At 41.6% G+C, this 19918-nt stretch overlaps 1 protein-coding gene across 6 annotated transcripts in view; it reads left to right on the forward strand.

Moving 5' to 3' along the window:
• The window catches only part of LOC144298078 (signal-regulatory protein beta-1-like), a 27067-nt gene continuing 7149 nt past the window's right edge, over positions 1-19918 (forward strand). For 5 of the 6 annotated variants that reach the window (XR_013365057.1, XR_013365058.1, XR_013365059.1 and 2 more), the window contains exons 1-4: positions 1-155; positions 15320-15673; positions 17473-17793; positions 18391-18729. Coding sequence is in view for 2 of the 6 variants with exons in the window: in XM_077872490.1 (XP_077728616.1) it covers positions 86-155; positions 15320-15673; positions 17473-17793; positions 18391-18729 (1084 nt within the window). In the remaining 4 variants the exon portion in view is untranslated. The remainder of the gene's footprint in view (positions 156-15319; positions 15674-17472; positions 17794-18390; positions 18730-19918) is intronic. The other variant, XM_077872489.1, reaches the window with a different exon arrangement.

The following is a 19918-nucleotide window of genomic DNA, read 5'->3' on the forward strand; positions in this document are numbered from 1 at the left end:
TATTTCACAAGAAGGGCAGAGAGAACAGAGGCCCGTTCTCCCCAGAACACACATTTGTACGGAGCAGGGTCCTCTGGCCTCCACAATGTCAACTTCTGCCTCCGGACCTAGCCCTCCTGCTTACCTGCTGCTGGCTCTGCTGTTGGGACTCACAGGTGAGCATTGCTGTGGAGGAGATTCCCCTTTCCCTGCCCCCTCAGTTTCCCTTGCTCCTGGACATTGAAGGCCTCTAAGTATGCACAGATATGCTATCAGGCCTGTCACATGAGGCCAAGAACTGGGTGTCATCTGAGAGCATGAAATAAGGGATCTGAGCACTTCCTCTATGGATCCATCACCTGTAGCTGGGTACCAGAGGTGTCCAAACAGACAATGATAACAATGACAATGACAACATTGTGTGTGTTCATTGATCTAATCTTCACAATACCCTGCCTGGTAGCTCAGATAGTCCTCCTGATTGTAGATGGGGAACCTGAGGCAGAGAGGGCAATGGGCCCAATTTCACTTATCTAAGTCAGAGTGGCCCAGCTGGGATTCATGTCCAGGCCACCCAGCTCCATAGAGCATTCTGTTAACCACGTTATGCTATTTTGTTCTTAGTGGAGGCTAATTGCAGAAACATCAGAAAATACAGAGAGGCAAACAGAAGAAGAGCCATCACTTATCATACTCAGGGGTCTCTAGAGTTCCAATTCTGCTCTGTGTACTACCAAACTTGTGAATGATGTGTTAGATATTTCCTATATGCCAAATTTTTTACTGAACTTTAACATGTATTAACATTTCATTTAATCCTCAAAATGATCTGCATACTAGCATGCTAGGCCACACATTGTATATACTTGGGAATGCACTTATGTGTGCGTGTGTGTGAGGAAGGCTACATACATGGATTTGCTTACACATGCAGGATTTTTATCTTTCTTTTTCTTTTTAATTTAAAACCAATAATTAATATATACTTTGTTATTAGTTTCAGAGGTAATTTAGTGACCATCAGTTGCATATAACACCCAGTGCTCATTACATCACATACCCTCCTTAATGCCCATCCCCCACTTACCCCACCCCCTCTTCCCCTCCCCTCCAGCAACCCTCATTTTGTTTCCTAGAGTTAGGAATCTATTGTGGCTTGTCTCCTTCTCTGATTTTGTCTTATTTTATTTTCCCTCTCTACTCCTATTCTCTGTTTTGTTCCTTAAATTTCACATCTGAGTGAGATCATATAACTGTCTTTCTCTGATTGACTTATTTCACTTAACATAATACCCTTTAGTTCAACCCACATCGTTGCAAATGGCAAGATTTCAGTTTTTTGATGGTTGAGTAATATTCCACTGTATATATACCCCATATCTTCCTTATCCATTTATCTGTCCATGGACAACCGGGCTCTTTCTATGTTTTGGCTATTGGGGACATTCCTGCCAGAAACATTGGGGTACAGGTGCCCCTTCGAATCACTATGTATCCTTTGGGTAAATACCTAATAGTGTAATTGCTGGGTTGTAGGGTAGCTCTATTTTTAACTTCTTGAGGAACCTCCACACTGTTTCCCAGAGTGGCTGCACCAGGTTGAATTTCCCACCAATAAGAGGGTTCTCCTTTCTCTGCATCCCTGCCAACATCTGTCGTTTCCTGACTTGTTAATTTTAGCCATTCTGACTGCCATGAGGTAGTATCTCATTGTGGTTTTGATTTGCATTTCTCTGCTGTGGAGTACTGCTGAGTATTTTTCCCACATGTTTGTTGGCCATTTGTATGCCTTCTTTGGAGAAATATGTGTTCATGTCTTCTGCCCATTTCTTGACTGGATTATTTTTTTGGGGGTGTTGAATTTGACAAGTTCTTTATAGATTTTGGATACTAGACCTTTATCTGATAAGGCATTTATAAATATCTTCTTCTATTCTGTAAGCTGTCTTTGAGTTTTATTAACTGTTTCATTTGCTGTGCATAAACTTTTTATCTTGATGAAGTCCCAATAGTTCATTTTTGCTTTTGTTTTTCTTGCCTTTGGAGGTGTGTCTAGCAAGAAATTGCTGTGGCTGAGGTCAAAGAGATTGCTGCCTGTATTCTCCTCTAGGATTTGGATGGATTCCTGTCTCACATTTAGGTCTTTCATCCATTTTGAGTTTATTTTTCTGTATCTGTAAGAAAATGATCCAGTTTCATTCTTCTGCATGTGTCTGTCCAATTTTCCAACACCATTTGTTGAAGAGACTTTTTTCCATTGGATATTCTTTTCTGTCGGTAGGTAAAAGATCAAAATATCAAAGATTAGTTGACCATAGAGTTGGGGGTCCATTTCTGGGCTCTCACTTCAGTCCCATTGATCTATGTGTCTGTTTTTCTGCCAGTACCATACTGTCTTAATGATCTCAGATTTGTCATACAGCTTGAAGTTCAGAACTGTGATTTCTCCAGCTCTGGTTTTCTTTTTCAACATTCCTTTGGCTTTTCAGGGTCTTTTCTGGTTCCACACAAATTTTAGGATTATTTGTTCCAGCTCTGTGGAAAATGCTGATGATATTTTGATAAGGATAGCATTGAATATGTAGATTGCTTTGGGTAGCAGACATTTTAACAATATTCGTTCTTCCAGTCCATGAGCATGGAAAGTTTTTCCAATCCTTTGTGTCTTCTGCAATTTCTTTTATAAGTGTTCTATAATTTTCAGAGTAAAGATTCTTTACTTCTTTGGTTAGGTTTATCCATAGGTATTTTATGGTTTTTGGTGCAATTGTAAGTGGGATCAACTCCTTAATTTCTCTTTCTTCTGTCTCATTGTTAATGTATACAAGTGCAACTGACTTCTGTGCATTGATTTTATATCCTGCTGCTTGAATTCCTACATGAGTTCTAGCAACTTTGGGGAGAAGTCTTTTGGGTTTTCCACATAAGGTATCATTTCATCTGCGAAGAGTGAAATTTGACTTCTTTGCCACTTTGGATGCCTTTTATTTCTTTTTGTTGTCTGAACGCTGAGGTAGGATTTCCAGTACTATGTTGAACAACAGTGGTGAAAATGGACATCCCTGTTTTGCTCCTGTCCTTATGGGAAGAGTTCTCAGTTTTTGCCATTGAGGATGATATCTGCTGTGGATTTTTCACATATGGCTTTTATAACATTGAGGTATGTTCCCTCGATCCCCACACTGCAAAGAGCTTTAATCAGGAAAGGATGCCATCTTTTGTCAAATGCTTTTTCTGCATCTATTGAGAGGATCATATGGTTCTTGTCCTTTATTTTTTTTAAAAAGTTTATTTGTTTATTTGAGAGAGATAGCAGAAGCAGGAGGAGTGACAGAAGGAAAGGAAGAGGCAGGATCCCCGCTGAGCAGGGAGCACAACATGGGGCTCATTCTAAGGATCCCAACAAGATCATTACCTGAACTGAAGGCAGACACTTAACTAACTGAGCCACCCAGGTATCCCAGTTCTCGTCCTTTCTTTTATTAATGTGATGAATCACATTGATTGATTTGCTGATGTTGAACCACCCTAGCTGCTCAGGAATAAATTCCACCTGGTCAGGATGAATAATCTTTTTAAGGTACTGTTGGATCCTATTATTATTAGCGTCTTGGTGAGAATTTTGGCATCCATGTTCATCAGGGATACTGGTCTGTAATTCTTCTTTTTGGTGGGGGTCTTCGTCTGGTTTTGGGATCAAGGTAATGCTGGCCTCATAGAACAAGTGTGGAAGTTTTCCTTCCATTTCTATTTTTTGAAACAGTTTCAGGAGAATAGCTATGAAATCTTCTTTAAATATGTGGTAGAATTCTGCTGGGAGATTGTTGGGTCCTGAACTCTTGATTGTTGGGGGATTTTTAATTACTGCTATAATTTCTTTCCTGGTTATGAGTCTGTTCAGTTTTTCTATTTCTTCCCGTTTCAGTTTTGGTAGTTTATATGTTTGTAGGAATGTGTCCATTTCTCCCAGATTGCCTAATTTGTTGGCATATAGTTACTCATAATATGTTCTTATAATTGTTTGTATTTCTTCAATGTGGGCTGTGAGCTCTCCTCTTTCATTTATGATTTTCTGTATTTGGTTCCTTTCCTTTTTCTTTTTGATAAGTCTGGCCAGGTGTTTATCAATCCTATGAATTCTTTCAAAGAATCGTGTCCTAGTTTCATTAATCTGTTCTACTGTTCTTTTGGTTTCTATTTCATTGAGTTCTCCTCTAATCTTCTTTTATAAATTTATTTTTTATTGGTGTTCAATTTGCCAACATATAGAATAATTCCCAGTGCTCATCTCGTCAAGTGCCCACCTCAGTGCCCATCACCCAGTCACCCCCACCCCCCACCCACCTCTCCTCCCACCCTCCCTAGTTAGTTTCCCAGAGTTAGGAGTCCTCTAATCTTTATTAATTCTATTCATCTGCTGGGGCCAGGTTTTCTTCACTGTTCTTACTCTGGCTCCTTTAGATGTAAGGTTGTGTTGTGTATTTGAGACTTTAATATTTCTTGAGAACGATCTGTATTACTATATACAACCCACCTAAGACCACCTTTACTGCATCCCAAAGGTTCTGAACTCTTGTGTTTTCATTTTCATTTGTTTCCCTGAATTAAAAAAAATTCATCTTTAATTTCCTTGTTGACCCATTCAATCTTTAGTAGGATGCTCTTTAACCTCCGTGTATTTGTGTTTCTTCCAGATTTTCTCTTGTGATTTAGTTCAAGCTTTAAAGCATTGTGGTCTGAAAATATGCAGGGAATGATCCCAATCTTTGGCACCAGTTGAGACCTGATTTATGACTCAGTATATGATCTATTCTAGAGAGTGTTCCATGTGCACTCTAGAAAAATGAGTATTCTGTTGATTTAGGAGGAAATGCTTTGAAAATATCTGTGAAGTCCATCTGGTCTAGTGTGTCATTCAAAGACCTTGTTTCCTTGTTGATCTTCTGTTTAGAATATCTGTCCACTGTGGTGAGTATGGTGTTAAAGTTCCCTACTAATATTATATTTGGTGAGTATGGTGTTAAAGTTCCCTACTAATATTATATTATTACCAATGTGTTTCTTTGATTTGTTATTGACTGTTTTATATAATTGGCCTCTTCCACATTAGGGGCATAAATATTTAGAATCTTCTTGTTGTGCAGACCCTTTAATTATGATATATTGTCCTTCATCATCTCTTGGTTTAAAATCTAGCTTGTCTGGTATAAGGATTGCTACCCCATCTCTCTTTTGAATGTCCATTAGCATGATAAACAGTTCTCCACCCCATCACTTTCAATCTGGAGGTGTCTTTGGGTTTATAATGAGTCTCTTGCAGACACAATATCAATGGGTTTTGCTTTTTCATCCAATGTGATACCCTGTGTCTTTTGATTGGGGCTTTTAGCCCATTTATATTCAGAGTTATTATTGAAAGATAGGAATTTAGTTCCATTGTATTACTTGTAAACTCCCTGTTTTTTTAGATTATCCATGTTCCTTTCTAGTCTATGTTACTTTTGGGCTCTCTCTTTGCTCCAAGACTCCCATTTAATATTTCTTGCAGTGCTGGTTTAGTGTTCACAAATTCCTTTGGTTTCTGTTTGTCCTAGAATTTCTTTATCTCTCCTTCTATTCTGATTGACTGCCTTTCTGGGTAAAGTATTCCTGGCTGCATATTTTTCTCATTTATCATCTTGAATATATCACGCCAGTCCTTTCTGTCCTGCCAGGTCTCTACGGACAGGTCTGCAGCTAGCCTTACGTTTCTACCCTTGTAGGTTTCAGACCTCTTGTTCTGAGCTGCTTTCAGGGTTTTTTCCTTCTCTCTGAGATTTGTAAGTTTTGCTATTATATGTTGAGGTACTGACCTATTTTTATTGATTTGGAGGGGGAGTTCTCTGTGCCTCCTAGACTTGAATGCCTGATTCCTTCTCCAGATTACAGAAGTTCTTAACTACAATTTGTTCAAATAAAACTTCTGCCTCTCTCTCTGTCTCACTTTCTGCTCTCTGTTTCTCCTCTTCCTATTGCGACCTATTATTCTAATATTATTCTAATATTATTTTCCTTTACAGTATCACTGATCTCTCTTTATGATCTAGTAGCTGTTTTTCTCTTTTTCACAGTTGCCTTATTCTCTTATCATTTTGCCTTCTATATCACTAATTCTCTCTTTTACCTCATTTATCTTCACAGTTAGAGCCTCCATTTTTGACCATATATCTATTAGTAGTAGCTTTTTAAATTTCAGCCTGATTAGATTTTAGTTCTTTTATTTCTCCAGTAAGGGATTCTCTAGTGTCCTCTATATTTTTTTTCTCCAAGCCCAGCTAGTATCTTTAGAATCACTATTTTGAATTCTAGTACTGACATCGTACTTATACCCATGTTGGTTTAATCTCTAGCAGTATGCACTGCCTCTTGTTGTCTGTTTTGTGGTGAGTTTGGCCGTCTTGTCATTATGTCCAGAAAAGAATAGATGAAAGAGGGAGAAAATACAAAAACACCAACCACACCAGAAAAATACAAACAAATCAAAAGACAATAGAAAGGAGAGAGAGAGAGAGAGAGAGAGAAATCAAAGAAGAAGTGAAATAGAACACAACAATAAACTAGATCCTGGATGTATCTTGATCGATTTGTTAGAAGAAACTATATCCCAAAATAGGAAAGAAGGAAAAATATGTATACAAAAATAAAATGGAATACAATGAAAGGAAATGAAAAATGAAAAAAATATATATTAAGTAAATGTAAATTTTTTAAATTTATGTATTCATTTATTCAAGAAAGACACATAGAGAGAGAAAGACAGAGACACAGGCAGAGGGAGAAGCAGGCTCCATGCCCAGAGCCCGACTTGGGACCCGACACCGGGAATCCAGGATCACGCCCTGGGCCATAGGCAAGCACAAAACCGCTGAGCCACCCAGGGATCCCCTGTATATGTAAAAATCAGACTTAAAAAAAGACCTTAAAAATTGATATAATAAGAAAATAGCTGTAAAGGAAAAAAAATAGAGTAAAGAAAAGAAGAGAACCACGAATGCTATATACTGTTTTTCCCAAGAACTAGAGGTTTGCAGTTCTGTATGATTGGCAAACTTGGTATTAGCCAGATGTCCCTACTGATCTGGGGGAGGCGCCTGTTGCGTTGGTTCATGAGTGTCCTTGCTCTGGTGGAATTACACCATCCTTGCCAGGGGACCAGGTTAAGGATTCTTCTATGTGGATTTTGTTCTCTGAAGGCTTTGCATGCCTTTTAGGGGATAAAAATTGAAATGGTGTCAACCCTACTCCAGCCCCAGAGCTGAAAGATTGTAGCCCCCATTCTTCAATGCACCATCAGGGAAAAGCAATCACTTTTTTCTCCTTAGTTTCTATCCACACTCTGTGTTCACCCAGCTTGTTACCAAGTGTTTATATCTCAGAGGGCAACATCATTTGAAGTCTCAAATTTTAGGGATTACTCTGATACCCACCATTCTTCCTGGGGAAGAAGGGAATTTCATGGGGTTCTGCAGCTTCCTGGGCCCTTGCTTGGAGAGTGGTCACCGACCATGCCACCATTCATTGTTTATGGCAACACCTAGCCGAAAGCCCACTCCTGGGCATGCTGTTTGCAATAGGCTTCCCCACTCTGATGCCTGCAAACTCTGCTGCCTTCCCTGTTATTCCTGTGACCCCGGGGATCCTGACGTCCCAGTCCCACCTAGGATTCAGCCCGATTCACCACCTGAGCCTTTCAGAAAGGAGCACTGGAACAGACTTCTAAAAGTTCCAACTTTGTGCTCCACTGCTATATCACTTTCTGGTACCTGGCTTATGGAGGCTCCTTCTCCTCCCAATTTATCTTCTCACATATCACCCTGGATTCACATCACTGCACCTCCTACCTTGCAAAAAGTGGTCATTATTCTATTTGTAGAATTGCAGCAATTCATTTCTCAGATCTCTAGTTGATTTCACATGTGCTCAGAATGACTTGATAACCATCTAGATGAATTCCAGGAACCAACAAAATTAGGGTCCCCTCCCCTTCTGTCATTCTACCTCTGTAGAAGTCCACACCTGGGATTTTTGAAAACATTTTGTTTTTTTTCTTCATAGCATGTCTAGTCTCCACGAAATGAACACTGAACAGATATTTGGATCCTTGTCTCTCAGCTACTCACTTTTTTGAATTGTCTAAACCTGTTGCTCACCCTCTACTAAGTTCTTAAGTAAAGCAAGTTTCTCTCTTGACCAAATGACTATAACTTTGTTCATTACTACTATGGAGATCCCCCTTCATGTTGGATCTGGGTGGGAAGAGGGGAAAGAAGGATAAAACATTGTGGAGCCTACTGACTGTATGATCTGCATCTATAATTATATCCTATCTACGTCCCAATCTCAATTATCTGATGTTGGGTGATGCCTCCATGTCAGGAAATCTCATGAGGAATAAGTGTCCAATTTCTTGAACACTCACCATGTAGCACACACACCTGGAAATGCCTACGTCTCTTATGTCATGTGATATTAGTATCCAAGCTAGACATTCTTGTCCCTCCTATCTTACAGATAAGAAGAGGAGGCAGGAAAAGGTCCAAATCCCTCAATGGTACATGGGAGGGGTATGAGTGATTTTAGGCAATCTGATGCTAAATCTCATGGGCCTAGGCATTGATCTTCTCAAAGCCTACAGCCCCACTGCCATCCCATGAGATTCCTGTAGATCTGCCAAACAGTGTGGGAAGGGTGGAGTGTGGAGAAAAGCATTTGTGGTTTGTTTCTCTCAGACTCTTCTGTTTCCTGGGTATATGCAAATAGTTGTTTCTCCCAAGCCATGCATGTGGGAAACTCAGATTCTGATGTAACTCCCTGAGAAATTCTCCAATGAAGATAGACCTCAGGGTCTCAGAACATGGTCACATTGCACTCTTCACACATTGCACAAATGTTTACTATACACATACTAAGCAACAAGGAGTATTACACAAACATAGGGCACACTGGTGAATAGAAGAGACAAAGTAGTAGCACTCATGGAATGTATGTCATAATGGAGGAAAGGACAGGAAACAATAGACATAACAAATCGGAAATAACATTGCATTCAGCAACTTTTGAGTATTAAGGGAAAAAAACATGACAGAACATCTGGATAAGACAATGAGAGAATCTTCATGGTGGGATGTATTTACACAGGTGCCTGAGTGGCCATCGTGAGAAGGGAGATAGAGCACAGATTATAAGAAGGTTGGCCATGATTTTCTGGGGGAAGAACCTTGCTGAACAGCATGGGAACAGCATGAGAGTAGAATCCTCTGGCTCTATTCAAGGACTTGGGCATTGACTCTGACTGAAATGGTTGCCATTACAAGGTTTGGAAGAATAAGTGATGCGATCCCATATGAGTTCTAAATTATTCTAGTATTTGGTGTAGAAAGGCATAGACAGAAGCAACTAGAGCATTCAAGAGCTCATTGTGTTCATGCAAACGAGGAAAAGTCTTGAGCAAGCTAGCAGCCAAGAGAAAGGGGAAAGAGGTCAGATGGTGGTCCATGCAGAAGGAGAGGTCAGGATTTCCTGATATGTAGGATTTGGGGTGGGAAAGAAAAGCTCCAAGGCCTTGGGACTTGAGCATCTGGGAAATGTGCAAGAATGTGGAGGCAATTGAGGAGTTCAGTTTGGGAAATATTAACTGTGATAGGTTGATTTCTATCTAAGGAAAATGTCAAGAGGCTGGTTGGACACACAAATCTGGAGTCAGGAGCAAGGCCTGGGCTAGAGGTAGAAATGTGAACTTTATAGATACAAAATGACAGATTTTCACCTTTCACTGGGTCCTCTTGACCCTCGCAATCTTCTTCCCTTTGTCCTCCAATATTCTCTCCATTTTACCATCCAACACACATTCCTATTTCTTCCCCTTTTATCTTAACAGTTCAGTTTCTGTTTTTTTTAATTTTTATTTATTTATGATAGTCACAGAGAGAGAAAGAGAGAGAGAGAGAGAGAGGCAGAGACATAGGCAGAGGGAGAAGCAGGCTCCATACAGGAAGCCTGACGTGGGATTCGATACTGGGTCTCCAGGATCGCGCCCTGGGCCAAAGGCAGGCGTTAAACCACTGCGCCACCCAGGGATCCCCAGCAGTTCAGTTTCTTGATCCCAATCTTCTTCTCTAGACTTACAAACCACACCACCTGATGTTCTTGCCACGCCTGCAACCTGCCTGTAACAGCATGTGCCCTCCTGAGGAGACATGTTTGCTTGCAAACTGCTAAGTGCATGGGTTTTACCAGTTCCCACTCAGCAAGGGTGAATGACAATGTTCTCGCTGAGGAGTAACCAAGAAATAGAAAAGAACCCTGGGTGTATGTGTGGAGCCACAGCAGCTGCTCCTCTGATTTATGTCTCTGCCTGGTTTTTAGGACACTTCAAGGAAGAAGGAGTGATTTTGTATTTCTTGATGACTCCAGAGACTGGCTGGTCACTGAGACCGGAAATCCACCTGCAAAGTCTTGCAGCTGCAATTAAAGGATTGCCTGAGGGTGACTCAGATCCCTTCAACACATAGTTCATTGTCCAGATATAGCCAGCCACCCATAATTCTTTTCAGAACATGAGTTTGAAGCCTGCTATTTCCCCTGCTTTGTGGCTCCCATGGCTCTATCTCCCCCTTGAAGGGCAGGTTTCTCAAATCTACCAGCCTTTGGAACAATATCTTTTCTCTTTTCCCACCAACCATTTATTTCCAATACAAAACTTTACATGGGGGTGATTACCTTCTGTGAGCATACAATTCTTACTGTGCTAAAATACATGTAACATAAAATCTACTGTTTCAGCCATTCTTAAGGATACAATTCAGTGGCTTAAGTGCTTTCACAATATTGTGAAAGCAGCACCACTGTACATTTCAGGAACTCTTTCAACATCGCAAGCAGACACTCCCCATCCAGTGGACAAGAAATCCTCATTCCTTCTTCAGCTACAACTATTGGTAAACTCTGTCCTACTTTTTTGTATGTATGAATTTGTCTTTTCTCAATACTTCATGTCACTGGAATCATATATCTGTCCTTTTGTATATGGCTTATCACTTACAATAGTATTTTTTAGGTTTACCCATAGAGTATATCAGAATGTCATAGTTTATCAAGGCTGAGTAATATTCCATCGAATATATCTACATTAACATTTTGTTTATCCTTCATCACTTGATGGAAATGAATTTTTTCTACTACCCTTCGATTATTAAGAATAATGCTGGTGTGAACATTGATGTCCTGACTACATACTTATAATTTAGTGGATATTTACCTAAGAATTGAATTGTTTGATCATATGGTAAATTATATATTTTAAATTTGAAGAACACCATTATTTCTACTGTGGCTGCACCATTTTATATTCCTACCAATGATGTACAAGAGTTTCAATTTCCCCACAACTTAGTCAACCTTTATTTTCTGATTTCTTATTGTATTGTATTGTTTTGTTTTTGATAAAAGCCAGCCATTCTAAGAAATGAAGGGATATCTAACTGTGGTTTTGATTTTCATTTTTCCAATGACTGGTGATCTTCAACATCTTGTCATGTGCTTTCTCACCATTTGAATACCTTCTTTGGAGAAATGTCTATTCTAGTCTTTGCTCCATTTTTTAACTGGGCATTTTGTTATTTGGTTGTTCAATTATACGAGTTCTAAAGAACTAAATGCTAGTTATTAATCCATTGTGAGAAATATGCTTTGCATCATTGAGTTAACTTTCTCCTATTCTCTGAGTTACTTTGTCACTTTTGATATTGTCTTCTGCTGTACAAAAGCTTTTAATTTTGGTAAAGTCCAATTCATATATTTTATATTTTCTTATGTGTGCTTTTGGGGTCATGCCCTAGAAATCACTGTCAAATCCAATATCATGAGTTTTGCCTATAGTTTTTCCTCAGATGTTTATGGTTTTAGCTCTTACACATAAGTCCCTTCAACCAATTTGAGTTCATTTTTCTAAGTAGAGCAAGATAAGGGTTCAATTTTATTCTTCACATTTAGATATCTTATTTTCCTAGAACCTTATGTTGAAAAGGCTGTTCCTTCCTCTATTGAATAGTCTTGGCACTCTTGTTGAAAATCATTGGACCTTATATGTGAGGGTTTGTTAGGGTCTCTATTATATTCCATTGTTGTATATCTGTATTCTATTCTCAGTATCACAGTACCATGATTATTACAGCTTGTAATAGATTTTCAAATAAAGAAGTGTGAGTTCCCCAACTATGTTCTTTTCCAGGATTCTTTGGTGATTTGGCGTCCCTTGAGATGAATTTTAGAAAGGGGATTTTCGGTTTGGCAAAAAAAAAAAAAAAAAAAAAAAAAAAGCCATGTTGATTTTGATAGTGATAGTGTTTGAATCTCAAGATTGCTTTAGGTAATCCTGATGAAGTCTGCCAATCCACCAATGCAGGATGTTTTTCCATTTACTTATGGCTTCTTTCATTTCTTTCAGCAATGTTTTGCATTTTTCAGTGTTTTGTGTCCATGCAAAAATTTACTTCTAAGTATTTTATATTTTTTGATGTTAGTATAAGTGGAATTGTTTGCTGAATTACCTTTTTGAGTTGCTCATCACTAGCATATAGAACGCTCCTGGTTCGTGACTATTGATTTTGTATAACACAAATGAGCTGAATCAATTATTAAGTCTAACAGTTTATGTTTATGTGAGGAATCTTTAGGATTCTACTCATGAAATCAGGTCATGTACAAAAGACATAGTTTTACCTATTCCTCTACAGTTTAAGTGCTATTTACTTATTTTTCTTGCCTAATTGCATTTCTGGAATCTCCAGTATTGTGTTGATACAAGTGGTGAAAGTAGGCATCTTTGCCATGTTCCTGGTCTTAGAGAAAGCCTTTCAGACTTTCCCCATGAAGAACGATGTCAGCTATGGTTTTGCATGTATTACTTTATCGTTTTATAGAAGTTTCCATCTATTGGTAGTTTACTTGTTTTTATCATGAAAAATCTTTAATTTTGTTGACTGATTTTCCTGCATCAAATGAGATATCATGTTCATGTATTCTTAATTCTGAAATTTGGTCTATTACACTGTCTGATTTTCATGTGTGAATCATCCCTGTATTCCACGAGGAATTTCACTTGGTCATTGTGTATAATTCTTTTAATATGGTGTTGAGCTGGTGTTGCTGATGCTTTGTTGAGCATTGTTCCATCAATATTCAGACAAGATATTGGTGTGCAGTTTTCTTGTAGTTCCTTTGTTGGCTTTGCTATCAGCATAACGCTGCCCTAGGATGAGTCTCAGAAAGTAGAAATGACTTAGGAGACTTTTTTTCCTCTTAAATTTTTTGGAATAGTTTGAAGAGGATTAGTGTTAGTTTTGTGTTTGTTTGTTTGTTAATTTTTGGAAAGAGTCTCTCATGAAGCTATATGGTCCTGGGCTTTTCTTTGTTGGGAGATTTTTGATTATCAATTCAGTCCCTTTACTAGTGATATCTTATTCAGAAGTTCTATGTGTTCATGATTCAGTCATAGTAAGTTGAGGGTGTCTCGAAATTTGTCCATTTAATCTAGGATATCTGGTTAATTGGTGTACAATGTTTGAGATATTCTTTTAGCATCCCCTTTATTTTTATCGAATGGTTAGTAATATATTCCTCTTATTTCTGACTTTAGGTAGTGAAATCATTTCTCTTTTCTTTGTAGTCAGTCTAGTTCAAATTTGTCAACTCTGTTGGTCATTCTGAAAAGGTACTCGAGTTTGTTTATTTTCCCTCTTGTTTTTCTATGCACAGTTTTTAAATCTCTAGTCTTCTTTACTTCCTTCATTGCGCTGGCTTCGGGTTTATTTTTCACGTCTTTTTCTAATGTCTTACAATGATAGTTGTTAATAGATTTGTGATCTTGCCTCTCTCTAAATCTAAGCATTACACCTATAAATTTTGGCTGGCACTGCTGTCACCTCAGACCACAGGTTTGGGCATGTTGTGTTTCCATTTTCTCTTTTTTCTTTTTTGTGTGTGTTTCTATTTACATTTATCTCAAGATGTCCTCTAAATCCTCTGTGATTCCTACCTCACCCTTTTGCTTATTAAGAGTGTGTTGTTTCATTTCAATAGTTTTGAGAATATTGATTTCCTCTTCTGTTACTGATTTCTAGTTTTATTTTACAAAGAGCTTCATCAGCTCCCTGCTTGAATAGTCCTTCTAGTAAGTTGCCTGCTCACTCAGCCTGTGCTATACAAAAGGTTATCTAACTAACTGGTTTCTATAATTGCCTGGGAAGACATGTGGTCAACGTGGCCTAGCACAGAGGTCCGTATCCTAATACCCAGAACCTGTGAACAGTTTTCTCTAACACAGCCAAGGAGATTTTGCAGAAGTGGTTATGAATCTTGATGTGGGATTATTTTAGATTATCAAAATGGCCCCGACATAGTCACAAGAGTCTTTGTAAGAAGGAGGCTGGAAAGCCAAAGGTAGAAAAGGAGAAGTGGGAATAGAGGCAAGAATTTGATATGTTAAGAATATGGGAACTATGAGTAAAGGAATGTGGACAGCTTCTAGAATTTGGAAAAGCAGGGAAGAGATCTCCGGAAGAAAGGCATCATGTCTGACCCTTGGTGTTAGCCCAACAACACTAATTTTAGATTCCTGATCCCAGAATTTTAAGATACTACATTTATACAGTTTTCAGGCACTAAATGTTTAATAATTTGTTACAACAGCAATTGGAAACTAATATAATGTGATTTCAGAATGGGAAAAAAATTCCTGAGATTTAAAACGTTGTGTTACTTCTCATTTAAACTACCTGTTCCTTGTGTATTGGAGGCTCTGCCATCACTGTCACTCAAGTATCCAGACAAAGGAAGGGACCTCAGCATGGGATTTGCATGTGAAAGAGGAAAGTTGGTCCACAGAGGTTCTTGAAGTTAAATGCACAGCCCAGAAAATACATGTTCCCTTCAGCTCACACACAGTGGTCTAACGAAGTCTCGTGGTCCTGCTGAATGCCAGGGATCAGAAAGTACAAATTTCCATGAGGCTGGAAAGTGGACACCCAGAGACTTTTGGTGAAGTATGATGCTTCCAGAGTGTTGAGGCGCTCAGACCTGGTGTGCAAAACCACTGTGTCTCTCTGTGCCAGAGTTTCCTCATTTCAGATAGGGTCTCACCTTATAAGCTCATTTTGAGGGCTGCATGCATGTACATGCAACATGCCGAGTCACGTCCCACTCACGGGGTGCACTCAGTCAATGAGCTGTTGTGGATCAACCCTTGAGGAAACATGCAGGATCACATAAGGATGGATAAATGACTACTTTGTTTCCGCTCCAGGTGTGGCAGGTGAGGCAGAGCTGCAGGTGATCCAGCCTGAGAAGTCAGTGTCTGTCGCGGCTGGAGAGACAGTCACTCTGCGCTGCACCCTGACCTCCGTTTTCCCCGTTGGGAAGGTTGAGTGGTTCAGGGGGACCGGGCCAGGCCGGGAGTTGATCTTCCATTTCAAAGGAGGCCACTTCCCCCGAGTAACAAACATTACAGACTATACAAAGAGGAACAACATGGACTTTTCCATCCGCATTAGTAATATCACCCCAGCAGACACGGGAACCTACTATTGTGTGAAGTTCCAGAAAGGAAACCCCGATGTGGAGTTGAAGTCTGGACCAGGCACCCTGGTCACCGTGAGTGGTGGGTATGGCATGACAGCCTTCTTCCCCTGGTTGTGACAAGTCAATAAAAATGCCCTCCATTGTCTAGGCAACAGCTAAGAATCAGGTGTCGTAGTGGTGCCCCTGATTTCAGTGGGAAAATCTAGAATCCCAGGCTGAGGGCTCCACAGCTCTTACCTTTCCAATCCTGACCAGCCCTCTGGTTCCAGGGATAAGGGAATGAAAGTCTGAATGAAAGTCTGAGTGACTTTCCCAGTCACGAGGTCTGACCTCAACCCTGGCTCCAGAGAGCACTCCCCTCAATGTATTACTGTTCTCTTTACTCAGCACTTATTGAGCACCTGCTGTATACAGGCTCTGCTCTGAGTGCTGGGGAAACAGCAGGGAACAAAACAGGCAGAGCTTCTCTCTCATGAAGCTTAAGTTCCCTTCCCTTCCAGTGAGAATAAATGCCCCCTTGGCAGAGAGGTGGATCAATGTCTTTCTTTCAGCTTCAGAAAAATCACAGTGAGAAGAGGCACAGGCTCAATGTTTACTCTGACATCTCACTTTGGAAATGATGCCAGAGTTTGGGCATATGTTGTGAGTCTGTAAAGAAAGCTTCATGCAATTCGAGTTCTAAATCACAAAATAGTGACTTAATCTCCCCACAGCCCCTGGACAGAGACAGGGAAGGTAGCTTCATCCTGATGGTGCAAGTATTACAGAACTTCCCAGTGGCACATCCCCTGAGGACGACTGGGGGGCATCTTCTGGAGGGTGTTTTAGGTCCCTTGAGCAAGAGTTCCTATTCTAGACTCAGTTCTTGGGACCCCACGTCTTCCCTCTGTTGCTGTGGCGTCAGCAAGTCTTGGCAGCCAGAAGGACCCTTCCCCATAATTGCTTGCAGTGCAGAAACTCAGAGGAAAAGGAGGATGGTGTCACTGTCGGGCAGGGAAAGTGGGACACTTGCTCAGTTGTGGACAAGAAGCCTGGAGGCCACAGGAAGTCCCTAGGGATGCAGTAAGGGGTCGGAGTAACCTCTTTGTACCCGGATGAAAATAGTTTGGTTCCTTGGTGAGGTACAGACAGAGACTATCCAGGGGGGTTCTCTCACAAAGTTGTCTTCATTTTTACAGATAAGGAAATCATAGGGAAAAATTTCCAAAACCAAGCTCTGCACAAGGGCAAGCAGCTCCATTTACTAGGGCTTGAGGAGAATATTCACAGGGGGATTCAACATTATAATGAGGTTGACTTAATTGTAGGTCACTTTCTGATTCATCTGCTCCTTTCATCTGCATTTCTGTGTTAAATTCCAAACAACTGCATCATTGCCTCACTTGCCCCTCACTGCAACCCCAGGGAAAGAGAAATGCCTGCTGTCCCATTTCACAGATGGGGGAGCCTTGCTGTGCCATGGCCACACCTCTGGTCAGCCAGCAAGCCTGGTTCTGGCTTCCATGGGGTCCTGCTCCGCCCCTGCTTCCCCTGTAAGGAAGCTGCACAGGCTTTCTGCGGTTTCCAGGGAGACAGCGAGGAACCCTGGATACCAAGAGTGAGAGCCATCAGAAATGTCCTTCCTGTGCCCAGATTGCTGGGAAGTCACCTGGCAGAGGAGAGAAGGGACTCTGAGCTCAGGCCTGGAACTGCACCTGAGCCCCTGGGCCCAAATCCCAGTTCAGCTCTGGAACCTCGTGTCCTCCTCTGTTGATGAGGAGATGACACTGCCCTCCTCACACTATCAGGAGGGCTGAGGCTTCTCCACAGTGTCACACACGTACAGTTAGTGCTGATGACCACAGTCATGCTTACTGTTCATTGATGCTCCTCTTGTAGCCAAACCTTCTCCCCCCGTGGTTTCCGGCCCCACGGCCAGGGCCACGCCTCAGCAGACAGTGAGCTTCACCTGCAAGTCTCACGGCTTCTCCCCCAGAAACATCACCCTGAGATGGTTCAAAAACGGGAATGAACTGACAGCCTCTCAGACCACTGTGTACCCAGAAGAAGACAACGCTTCCTACAGCATCTCTAGCACAACCAAGCTGGTGCTGGCCCCGGGGGACGTTCGCTCCCAGGTCATCTGCGAGGTGGCCCACGTGACCCTGCAGGGGGACTCTCCTCTTCGTGGGACTGCCAGCTTATCTGAAGTTCTCCGAGGTAGATGCCCCTCACCCCCAGCCCAAGTCCAGGTTGCCCCCAAGCCTAGGACCCTGCCGCTCCCCTACTCTCTACTCTTGGCCTTCCATTGCCTGGAGTCTGACTCCTCACAGGCCCTCCCAGTCACCCTGCACCTACATGTACAGTCACCTACAGTCACCTCCCCTGTTTCCATGGCAGCTGCCTAGTAGACACCTACCACGTGCCGAGCACTGTGCTAGGCAGTCTCATTTACTTTACCATAGCGCTTCCAATTATTGAGCACCTGCTGTAATCCAAGCCACCGCGTGCTTGGTGATTTCATTTATTTTGCTACAGTTATTCTATTCCAACTGCCTGCCAGGGGCTGTGTGTCTTGATTTCACTCATTCTTGCCCTAATAGGAGCTATGGGTCCTTGAGCACCTACTGTGTGCTGGCACTGTACTTAGGGGTGTCATTCATATGCGAAGACTGCCCTCAGTATTTGAGCACCAGCTGCATGCCTGGCAGTGTTCTGGGTGATTCCCTTGCTGTGTGGTGGGAGCTAAGTTTTCAGCCCCTCCCCTGTGATCTGTTTGTTCCATAAGGTCAGAGCTTCTGCTCTGTGCTGTTTCAGTTCCGCCCACCTTGGAGGTCTCCCAGCACCCCATGGCAGGGGACCAGGTGAATGTCACTTGCCAAGTGAAGAAGTTCTACCCTCAGCTCCTACAGCTGACCTGGTTGGAGAATGGAAACGTGTCCCGAACAGAAACTCCCTCAGTGGCCTCCAACCTCCTAGAGAACAAGGATGGGACCTTTAACTGGATGAGCTGGCTCCTGGTGAATTCATCCACCCACAGGGAAGATGTGGTGTTCACCTGCCAGGTGCAGCATGACGGGCAGCCTGCAGTCACCAAAAACCATACCCTTGTGGTCTCTGCCTCCCAAAAGGACCAGAAAACACAGAAAACCCAAGGTGAGGTCTCAGTGAGCTTATTCCTAGCACCCTCCCCTTTGCTCCTTACCACAGTGATTAAGTCACTGTGCCAGGCCAGCCACCTCGTCCCCCAGTTCTTTCTCACCTAAGGGTGGTCTCTACCCTTCTAGAACTTCCCATCATCACCAATGCAAGTATCTGTACCTGCCTCTCTGAAATCCTGGAAGGTAGCCCTGGGGACCTGGAGTTTTAAGTTTTAGGTGACCATGGGTAGTCACAGCATGGGCCTCCTCTCTCCCACGATTTGGGACAACAGGACATCAATAATCATGATCGCTTACAGCACATTTACTTTATGTCCAGTTCTTTTCTGATCTCCTTTCCTGCTTCAACCAACCCTGTGACCTTGGAATTTTCAGAAGGGACTCAGGGAGCAAAGTGGGACAGATGGTAAAGATTTCTTGCCCTTAGACTAGGTGATGAGAAAAACGATTGAAAGGAAACTGGAGTTCCTAAAACAGGTCAGAGACTTGTACAACAAACACGTGTTCATTATAGCAGCAGGGCATTGACTCAAGGGCGTAGAGAGTCCCCTTTCCATGATCAGAATATTTCTTATTTCTCTCTCCTGTAACATCAGAAGGAGGTTGAGCCAGGTTTCCAGAAGTCTGCTCTGGAGTCCCTCTCAAAGGCCCATGATCCTTCTATCATGCCCTATGGCATTGTCTTCACGGCTCAATCAGCACTGGGTCATCGAGTGTCCATGTTCTTGCTGGCTCTGAGAGTAGAGAGAGGTAGGTTGGGGACACCTAATGATTTCCCTTAATACGAGAGGTATGCAGAAGTTGCATCGTTGTGTCCAGTAATGACCTAGTCATGGGTGCACATCCAGTTGCAAATGGAGTTCATAATGGTGTGGTCGTGTGATTAATGACATTGGTTTTTCTACAAAAGCGATACCGTTACACACCTTGGACAATTTAGAATAATTCCCTAACATCACCTCAAATGGTGTATGTATTCATATTTTCCGCATTTCTTCTATAAGTTTATTTTGCACATCGAACTTGGTTTTAATTCATCTGTAAATACTTCGAGGAATTTTCCTGTGAAACCCCTGGGCCTCCACAATTCTTTCTTTGTTTTGAAAAGAATCTGAATAGCTAAGGCTACTCAAATTCTTCATTTCATATTGGATGCTTGTGCCAGGCTGTGCTTTTGAGGAATT

Source organism: Canis aureus, chromosome 26 (assembly GCF_053574225.1).
Source record: "Canis aureus isolate CA01 chromosome 26, VMU_Caureus_v.1.0, whole genome shotgun sequence".
Classification (NCBI taxonomy): domain Eukaryota; kingdom Metazoa; phylum Chordata; class Mammalia; order Carnivora; family Canidae; genus Canis; species Canis aureus.